Below are 9,900 nucleotides of genomic sequence, written 5' to 3'. Positions count from 1 at the left end.
AAAGAGAAGGAAGGGACGTCTACTTTGTTTTGTCCATGTTCATACATTTATAGAGCTCATATGGCAAAAACTTTACACAGTGACACCATCAGCCCCTGGCCCACCTCTCTCCTTCCCACTTCTGTGTTCCACTCTGCTTAGACCCTGGCATACAAAGGTTGATCAAAAGCAGCAGCCACCTCAGACTAGCACAGTGCCAGTCCTGCAGGGGAGAGGGTCCCAGCAGGGTGAGGGTGAGGCTCCCGCAGCCCAAGACAGGTCCCAGACCTTGGCCCACCCAGTGAAGACAAAGGGGCCTCAGGTCCCCAAACTTAGCTCACGTAAGAGCAGACGCCCACAATTGCCCCTGCCATGCCAACTTGTATGGGCACGACCCTGGCCCGGCAGTGCAGCAGGCTGAGGGCGTGGCGGGCTCAGGCCCGAGAGCTGAGGGGGGTGGGTGCGGAATAGCGCTGGCGGGCATGCTTCTCACAGTACAGCTCGTCGCCCACCCAGAAGTGCCCTCGCATCTTCAGGTTCAGCCCACAGTCAGCGCAGGTGTAGCAGCCGGGGTGGCGGTACCGGCCCTCCTGGATGCGTACGGCCTGGTTCCTGCAGGGGAGGGAGAGGCTTTAGCTCAGAGCTGCGGCCCTAGGCAGAAGGCCACCATTTCCCAGGGGGCCTGGTCCCCACCCTAGCATCACAACCTGGGAAGAACCCAAAGCCTTCTTAGAGACTTATTATTATTTTTTTTAACAGGGTTTCATCCTTGTTAAGGATGCACAATGGTGCGATCTCAGCTCACTGCAACCTCCGCCACCTGGGTTGAAGCGATTCTCCTGCCTCAGCCTTGCAGGTAGCTGGGATTACAGGGTTGTGCCACCATGCCTAGCTAATTTTTGTATTTTTAGTAAAGATGGGGTTTCACCATGTTAGCCAGGATGGTCTCTATCCCCTGACCTCAGGTGATCCACCTGCCTCAGCCTCCCAAAGTACTGAGATTACAGGCATGCACCACCACACCAGGCCCGAGACTTGACTCTTGAAACGGCACGCAGGAATCTCACTTTGACAAACCCCCTAACATACACACATCCCCACCACCACTGCCACCGCTGGGATCTCTAATTTAAAAAAAAAAAAAAGGGTGGCCAGACACAGTAGCTCATGCCTATAATCCCAGCACTTTGGGAGGCCAAGGTGGATAGATCGATAAGGCCAGGAGTTTGAAACCAGACTGGGCAACATAGCAAGATCCCATCTCTACAAAAAATTTAAAAATTAGCCAGCTGTCGTGGCACACGCTTGTAGTCCCAAATACTGATACTTAGGAGGCTGAGATGGGAGAATCAGTAGAGCCCAGGACTTCGGGACTGTAGTGAGCCATGACATCGCTACTGCACTCCAGCCTGAGCAACAGAGTAAAACCCTATTTAAAAAACTAAAAATTAAAAAAAAAAAGTCATTCCTCCCACACAAAGACTGTGGAGTGCACCCCACATTGCCTGGATTTTGAACAGAGCGGTGATTCTCAGTGTGGTCCGGGGTCCCATGGCCAGCAGCATCAGCCTCACTAAGGTACGTGAGAGAAATGCTCATTCTCAGGCTGCTGGCCCAGCCGTCAGTATTTAACAAATCCTCCAAGAGACCCAATGAAGGATGGAAAACACATGCTTTTTAAACATGAATTTCTTATCTCGACCCAGCAGGGCAAGTGGATATTCTCCCACTCTGCAGATGAAAACACTGAAGCCCAGAGAGGTTAAGGGATTTGCCTAAAGTCCATCACCTGCGCCTCCACGCTGCACACTTCAGAAATTTACCTGGGGGAGTGGTCAGCAACCTTCCAGAGAATGTGGTTGCATTATAAATGCCACCAGCTGAGAAAACTGAGCCCACCTCAGCTGGGCGTGGTGGCTCAAGCCTGTAATCCCAACACTTTGGAAGGTCAAAGCAGGCAGGTCATGTGAGGTCGGGAATTCGAGACCATCCTGGCCAACATGGTGAAACGCTGTCTCTACTAAAAATACAGAAAATTAACTGGGCGTGGTGGTGTGCACCTGTAGTCCCAGCTACTCGGGAGGCTGAGACACAAGAATCCCTTGAACCTCAGAGGCAAAGGTTGCAGTGAGCTGAGATTGCGCCACTGCACTTCAGCCTGGGTGACAGTGCGAGACTCCATCTCCAAAAAATAAAAAGGAAAAAAAAGAAAAAGAAAAATGAGCACGCCTCGGGAAAATCCAGCCTGCCCCAAAGTGGGAGGGAGGGAAAGAGGAGGAGTTTTCAGGAGGAGGTGCTGCACCTCGGGACAGATCTTTAGAGGCTTTGAAATTATTCATAGAGAAATTGAAAGGGAAGGGAAAGGAAGAGAGGGAGAGGGAGGAGATGCAGCCGGAAGCAGTTAGCACAGCCTCCTAAGAAACTAACGCCCCCAAAGCTGTGGGGCACTGCTTCCCCCAAGGTCCCTGACTGGGCGCCCAGTGCTAGCCCCAATGGGCCTGACCCTTCCTGAAAGCATCCAGTGCCCTGTGCCCCTCCCCACCTCCCTGCCGAGGCTTCCCCCACACCCACACTCACGCGATGCTGGTGCTGCACTTCTCACAGGTATGGAGCTTGGGCGGGGGGGCCAGGGCCCTGGAGGTGGGGAGGGAGGACTGTGGGCTCAGCGAGCTGGGCAGGAAGGCTGGCGTGCCACCTGGGGGCGGGGCAGACAGACACGTGGTGAGAACCCACCAACCACAGCACCGTCCCAAAGCCGCTTTGAGGAGGTGGTCTGGGAAAGCACGCTTAATCAGTGACCCAAAGTCACACTGAGGGTGGGACCGGGTAAGGAGGAAGATGATCTTGCCAGACCTGTGGCTGAGGCTGGACAGGGGCATAAAAGAGGCAAGTACAAGGCCTAGTGTGCCCATCCAAGGCCACCTGGGGCCATCTGTGCTGTGTGGCACAGCAGGTGAGGCAGGTGCTCCCTCTCTAGTGACCTGGTAATGACAGTGTGAATAGATAATAACCCAAGACGTAACAGGAGCGCAACGCCTTGGTACGTCTTTCAAAGGGCTTTTCCATTCGTATGGCATCTGAGCTCTTAAGCCACGCTAAGATGAAGCCTCAGGCTGTGGGGCAGCTGTCACCCCTGTCTGCAGCTAAGGACGCTGAGGCTTCCTTGCTGAAGTCACTGCCCTCTCCCTGTGCTGCCACCTGGGACCTTCTGAGGCCTCAGGGTCAAAACAGACAAGATGTGCTCCAAACCTTCTCACCCCACCCCCTATGCCTGTGCCAATGCCCCCTGGAGCTAAAAGTCAGGGTTAGAGCCAGCCACAGGGACCCTCTCTTGGTCGCTCTCCTGCCTGTCCTGTCATCTCCTCCCCTTCTCCCCGCTGTCCTAAAGGGCACTGGTGCCGAGCGCCTGCAAGAGCTCCCACAGCAGCGCACACTTCCATGGGAGCTGGCCAGGCCCATCTGCCCCAATGAACAGAGCTCAAGGGCAGGTGTGAGGCAGGACCACCTTCTATCCCCAAACTCTGCACACACCTGCCCCATAGGATAGGCACGGCGTCTGTCACATGAAGAACTGAACTCTTGCAAGCCTCCATACATCTTGCTCACCTGGCACTGTATTTAGTGCCTCTCCTGGGCAGGGCACTCCTCGCCTGGTTCCCGAGGGCCCTCACTACAAGGGCTTGGCCTCCACTGGCACCCTCTATGCTACCAGGCCCCCTTCTCTCGCTCTTGCACCCCAAAGCCCTCTGGCTCCCAGCATCCGCTTTCCACAGTGCTTCCTCCCACCGTCTTAATGCTATTTAAGTCTTGGTTTTTTTTTTTTTTTTTTTTTTTTTTTTTTTTTTTTTTTTTTTTTTTTTTTTTTTTTTTTTTTTTTTCTGAGGTTAAGTCAAATCCCTCTTCCACCAAGAAGCCCTCCCTGGAGGTCCAGCCCCAGGCCCCACCACAGCCTTTATCACTCAGGTGGCACTTGCCCATCCCAGCCAGCTAGGCTACTGCCCACAACAGTCTGGGAGCATGCTGGTGACCCCCAGACTGTCAGCTTCTTACAGGAAGGGTTGGGGCTTAGAGCCTAGTCCCGGGGTGAGCGCTTCGCAGGCGCTTAAGAACACTGGTTCATTAAGGGAGCCTCCTTTCTCTCCCCAGCGCCCCCATCCCAGGGCCTCACCTCTCTCCTCAGCCTCCAGGGCTTCCTGCAGGAGCCGAAAGGAGCTGGACTGTCGGGGGGCCACCCGTCCCTCACGATTTTCCTGCAGCATCTTGAAGACTTCCGAGTCCTCGTCCAGGAGAAGGCTGCCCCCTTCCGAGTTCACGCTGGAGCGGGAGGCAGCCAGGAATGAGGGTCCCTGGCTGGGGCTTAGGCAACCAGGGGGGTGGGGGGCAGGAGAAGAGCATGGGGGAGGGAGAGGAACCTGAGAGTTGGAGGAGGAATCTGGGAGGTGGAGAGCCATCTGGGCTTGGGGCCCCATCCCTCTCGGGGAAGCCAGTTCCCTCCTGCCCCTCCCAGCCTACCAAAACCCCACCCGACCCTCCGGGGCCTGCTGGTACCTTGGCCTGGACGAACGAGGGCCAGGGCCCGGGGAAGGCGGCAGCACCAGCACCGCTGAGTCGCCAGCTCGGCTGAGGCCAGCCTGTGGGGAGGAGGCAGCCGGGGAGGAGTCAGGGCCAGAGCCTTGGTCCAACACACCCAGGAGGGCCCAGCCCGACTGTTCCCCGGCCAGACACCAGGGGGCCCCCGGGCCCCGCCCTCGGAGCCAGGGCACAGGGACTGCGATGTCCAGAGGGGGAGGGAGGCATGCAGGTTCTGCTGGGGACCAGGCAGCAGGAAGACACCAGGCGACAGCTAAGCACGGATTCCTATGCCATGCATGCTATTATCTGTGTGCAGAGATGCTACACACTCGGCCTGGCGGAGATCCCACGGAACCAGCAGAGAAGAAGCATGCTGCCCTTTTGCACTAAGGAGATGGAAACAAAGGGATGAATCAAGAGGGTCGAGGCTCCCTCGACCAGGGCCGGCCGGGGCAGAGGCACTCTTCCCAAGGAGAGCTGGTTCCTCTCCCAAGAGGCAGGGATCTGGGCTGACCAGCCTGTCCCTGCTGCCTTGGGAGGTCTGGGCCTGCCCCACGGAGCTTTGGGGAGCCAAGGCCTCCCTGGGCCACGCTCTGGCACCAGTGCCTCTCCCCAGGCGTGCCCTGTCCATCAGGGGCTCTTACATTTGCTCCCTACATGGAAATCTCGCCTTCAACCTCACAGTAGTTCCTGGAGGGCAGTTTCCAGCCTGCATCTCAGTACTGCCTGCTCCCCTGCCCCCTTTCCATTGCCACCCCAATGGGACTCCACTGAGCTCCAGGAGCCCGCACCAGCCACTGGGAAGGAGAGCCTTGGAGACAACCAGGCAGGCCGGTGCCTAGGGCCAGGGGCACTGTTTCCTGGGAAGCCAGCTTCTCTCCATTTTAAAATTCAAAGTCATGGATGAATTGTGCAGCCAGACGAAAACTGCACTAATCCTTAAGCTAAAGTAAAAACTTCTGGGTCTTAAGAAAACAGCCCTTGGCCAGGCACAGTGGCTCACACCTGTAATCCCAGCACTTTGAGAGGCCAAGGCAGGTGGATCATGAGGTCAGGAGTTTGAGACCAGCCTGGCCAACATGTGAAACACCATCTCTACTAAAAATACAAAAATTAGCCAGACATGGTGGTGCGTGCCTGCAGTCCCAGTCCCAGCTGCTCGGGAGGCCAAGGCAGGAGAATCGCTTGAACCTGGGAAGTGGAGGTTGCAGTGAGCCGTGATCATGCCACTGCACTCCAGCTTGGGCAACAGAGTGAGACTTCATCTCAAAAAAGAAAACAGCCCTGGACCCTCGCCCCACCAAGCCTCTTCCAGCAGTTCGCCTTGTAGCCCTCTGCTCTCAGGGTTCTTCGGTAAAACGTTCTGTAGGTAAGGGCAAAGTGGCCGGTCCAACTGCCTGGAGCATCAGAGGCAGGGCCGGGACTCCACACCTGGACTGCAGGACAAACTGGCGGCTACGTGGTCACCTGGAGGACCCAGAGATCGTTTCCGCAGGTACTCAGCAGCCACATCACATCTACAGACAGGCCACCACAGGCCCTGCCTGGGGCGCCGGCCCAGGATCCCTTCATGAGCCAAGTCCTCATTCCCAGCCAGAAGGAAAGGGGCTTTTTTCACTTGGCCTCTGCTCACCAAGGCGTGTGCCTACCAGCAGGGGGAACTTGCCGTTTCCAGAGAGACCATGAGGGCGTCCTGTGCCTCCGGCTCTGCGGCCTTGGGCATGTCTGGAAGCCACAAGGACACAGCAGCCCTGACCCTCCAGCTCACAGCGTTCCTCCCAGGCACTCCCGCCAGACCACCAGGCCCAGAAAAGGAGCCCAGCTCCCCCGCTGGGAGAGGCAACGCCTTTCTCCTCCCTCCATCCCTCCCAGGCGATTAGGGGTTAGGGACCCTTGCCTTCACGGAAGAAACCTTTTATCTCCAAATCTAAAAAAGCCGCCTATCAACAGGCTGTCTGCAGGCAACACCTCTCCAGAACACAAGGATGTTCCTGGGGGTGGGGCAGGGGGCTCAGGGGGAGAAATCCAGGAGAAATTCTGCCATTCAACAAGTTTAGGATGCAAAGAAAAATTAAGGCCAGGTGCGGTGGCTCATGCCTGTAATCTCAGCACTTTGAGAGGCTGAGGGGGGAGGGTCACAAGGTCAGGAGCTCAAGACCAGCCTGGCCAATAGAGTGAAACCCTATCTCTACTTAAAAAAAAAAAAAAAGTACAAAACTTAGCTGGGCATGGTGGCACGTGCCTGTAATCTCAGCTACTCAGGAGGCTGAGGCAGGAGAATCGCTTGAACCCAGGAGTTGGAGGTTGCAGTGAGCTAAAATCACACCACTGCACTCCAGCCTGGGCGACAGAGTGAAACTCCATCTCAAAAAAAAGAAAAGAAAAATTAAGTGGATTTCTTTCTCGTGGGACTTCTTAGAGCCTTTAAGGCTCTCAAGTGTAAGTGACTTTTAAGAGATGGGGGTTTCACTATGTAGCCCAAACTGGTCTGGACTCCTGGGCTCAGGCAATCCTCTCGCCTCAGTCTCCAAAGTAGCCCAGACTCCAGGCACGTGCCACAGCACCGAGCTTCACAGTGATTCTCAGGAGGCAGCTGTGGGACCACAGCCTCATTTGTAGACTAGAACGTCAGCTCTGCAGGGTCAGAGATGTCACTCTGTTTTTCCACGAATGCCTCCCCAGAGCCCAGATGAGCGTCTGACATGAAGCAGCTGCAGAAAGAATGAGCAGAGTCATCAAGGTCAGAGAAGGGAGCTCAGAGCGTCTAGTCTAACCTGAGGCCCAGGGAGAGGCACAGGGATGGTTTAAGCCAACACAGCAGAAGTGGGACCGACCAGGTGGGTCTTCCCGCACCCAGCCCCGGGCTCGTGCCCCGCAAGCCCCGTGCCCAACTCTGTGGGTGTAGGCTGGGGCCTGGGAAGTTGCATTTCCAGCAAGTTCTCAGGTGTTGCCTCTGGTTTGGGAGCCGTGCCCCTGTGCCTCTCACAGCCTTCATTTTCCTGGACCAGGGACAACACGAGGGGGAAGCTCAGGAAGGCTGCCCTTGAGCACTTGGTCCTGCAAGACCACAGCCCACCAGAGGCTTCGAGGAAGGGAGCCAGGACTGACACTGACCAGCCCTCTGCAGACAGCTCATTCCTGGCTTATCTCAGAACAAAATGTCCCCCGAAAACATCCCCAGCCCCACACACCAGGCCCCCCAAAACACCCCCAGCCCCCACACACCAGGCCCCCTAAACACCCCCAGCCCCCACACACCAGGCCTTGCCTGCACCACCGCTTTCCCACCTCCCCGAGCGTCCGGCCTCCCTGATCCCTACCCGCCACCACCTCCAGTGTCCAGAAACACTCCTGACACAGCCTTCCTGCCCACCGCCCGCTCCTCCCTCCCCTCCCAGAACGCCTCTTGCCTTTGTAATTAATACCACACTGCTTAGTGTTTAATTGCTCCAAAATTGTTTTGCAAGTTTGCCTTATCTCTATAACTACATTTTCAATTCCTTAATGAAGGGGACCCATGGAATACATCTGTATGGCCACAGCACCAGGCTGGCCCCTGGGTGGGCATGAAGTGGGTCACCAGGGAGCCCCTCTTGGGAAGGCCCCCCGCCCAGAAAGATCCTGCTCCTTCCCCTCCTCCAGAGCCCCCGGGTTCTAGTACCCTCCCTGGCCACCCGCAAAGGCTCTGCTTTCTGGAATGCAGAATCAGCCCGAAGATAGGGCTCAGCAGCTGGGCCATGTCCCCATCACCCCAAAGGCTGGACTTGCCCCTCCGTGCCTTCCCCAGGGCTATTGGCTGCCTCAACTCCTTTACCATCCCCCACCCTTGAAGAGGAGAAATACCACCCAGGAAGGGAGTTAGGCTGTCACCAGTGGTCCTGGGACCTGGGTGGAGGAGAGTCTAGGGTAGCGGGGTTGGGGCTAGGGAGGAGGAGATGGAACGAGCCAAGAGCATCTCGAGGCGGAACTGTGGTCCCACCGGGGCATCTCTGGGCTGAGTCAGAGGAGGAAGAGGGGGTGGGGGTGGGAGTCGGGCAGGCCCGGGGCTTGGAATGGGGAGGAATGTGTTCAAGAGCTGCAGCCAGAGCCGAAAGGGAATCATCCCAACAACAGCAGTGAAACTATTTCAGCCGCAGCCCAAAAGAAACACACTGGGCAGGGAGGAAGTCAGCAGGATGAGAGGGGAGGGGACCGGGCGAGGGGTGAGGGGGGGCCAGAAGGAGTACAGGAGATGGACGGGCCACTGGGCACTGCCGGGCAGGGCTTGGGCACAGCACAGGTGGCCCACAACCAGAAGCGTGGCCTCTCTGGCTCAGGAGCACGCCTGTCACCAGGAGAAGGAGGCCCTGGCTGCCCAAGTGGGCCTGGCCACCTGCAGCCCCCAGGGCACGGGCAACCCGCAGGGACTGGGGGTGCTTCTGTTCCTCCAGCCTGTCTACCCCCAGGGACCCTCACCTGTTGGCTTCCGGGGCGGTTCGAGTAGGACAGGCGGTCAGCAGTGGGGAGGCCTGGGGAACACACCAGACTCTGGAAACTAAAAGCAGGAAAAATGTGTGTGGGGCCACCCCCAGCCTGCCCAGGGAGGATAGTGCCCCAGGCTCCCCTCAGCAGAGCTCCGGAGACTCCGAGGAGACAGCCTGGAGTTGGCAGCCCAGGCGACCAGGGTGCCCACCCATGGGCGCACTTACCTGTGGCTGATGGCTGCCTCTCCAGTGAGGGGGCTGCTGGGGGGTGGCGGGGAGAAGGGGCTGCTGGCCCTCGGGCTGAGGGAGGTTGGGCTGGAGTAGGAGGACCTTAGGGAGGACTGACTCTCAGTGTGTGTCCTCACGGAGCCCTGTGGAGAGTAGCGGTGTCAGGAAGAGCAGCCTGGGCCTCACTGTCATGCACCGGTGATCCGGGTGCCCAGGCTCCCAGGGTAATGCGCCAGCTTACCTGGAAGCGAGTCGCCAACACTTCCAAGGAGCTGTCCCCATTGGTCTGCCCTGGAGATGCAGCCTGAGACCTGAGGAGGCAACAGAGGGAGGAGAGTGTCACAGGGGCCCTGCACCCCACAACCCCCAAAAGGGTCAAGACTGTTCTCAGATCTAGTTCTCAGCACCAGTAAAAGCTACAGAAAATTTGGACCTCAGGTTGTCAACTTTTCACGTTGCCAAACTCAAGACAAACAATTATCATCAACAATCACCATGGTTCCTTAAAAGAAAGGACAGTTGGCCAGGCACAGTGGCCCATGCCTGTCATCTCAGCGCTTTGGGAAGGCAAGGCAGAAAGATGACTTGATCCCAGGAGTTCAAGACCAGCCTGGGCAACATAGCAAGACCTCTTCACTACTAAAATTTTTTTTTTTTT

The 9,900-nt window shown here is 57.1% G+C and overlaps 1 protein-coding gene across 4 annotated transcripts in view; it reads right to left on the bottom strand.

Moving 5' to 3' along the window:
* The window catches only part of PDLIM2 (PDZ and LIM domain 2), a 16,170-nt gene continuing 6,270 nt past the window's right edge, over positions 1-9,900 (bottom strand). For 3 of the 4 annotated variants that reach the window (XM_017549693.2, XM_017549696.2, XM_017549695.2), the window contains exons 4-10: positions 9,484-9,553; positions 9,240-9,385; positions 9,007-9,085; positions 4,528-4,610; positions 4,148-4,335; positions 2,557-2,674; positions 1-591 (exon numbers count right to left, since the gene is read on the bottom strand). In XM_017549693.2, the coding sequence (XP_017405182.1) occupies positions 414-591; positions 2,557-2,674; positions 4,148-4,335; positions 4,528-4,610; positions 9,007-9,085; positions 9,240-9,385; positions 9,484-9,553 (862 nt within the window). In that variant the 3' untranslated portion in view covers positions 1-413. The remainder of the gene's footprint in view (positions 592-2,556; positions 2,675-4,147; positions 4,336-4,527; positions 4,611-9,006; positions 9,086-9,239; positions 9,386-9,483; positions 9,554-9,900) is intronic. The other variant, XM_017549694.2, reaches the window with a different exon arrangement.

Source organism: Cebus imitator, unplaced genomic scaffold (genome assembly GCF_001604975.1).
Source record: "Cebus imitator isolate Cc_AM_T3 unplaced genomic scaffold, Cebus_imitator-1.0 Scaffold221, whole genome shotgun sequence".
NCBI lineage: Eukaryota > Metazoa > Chordata > Mammalia > Primates > Cebidae > Cebus > Cebus imitator.
This window is presented reverse-complemented; position numbering and strand designations above follow the sequence as displayed.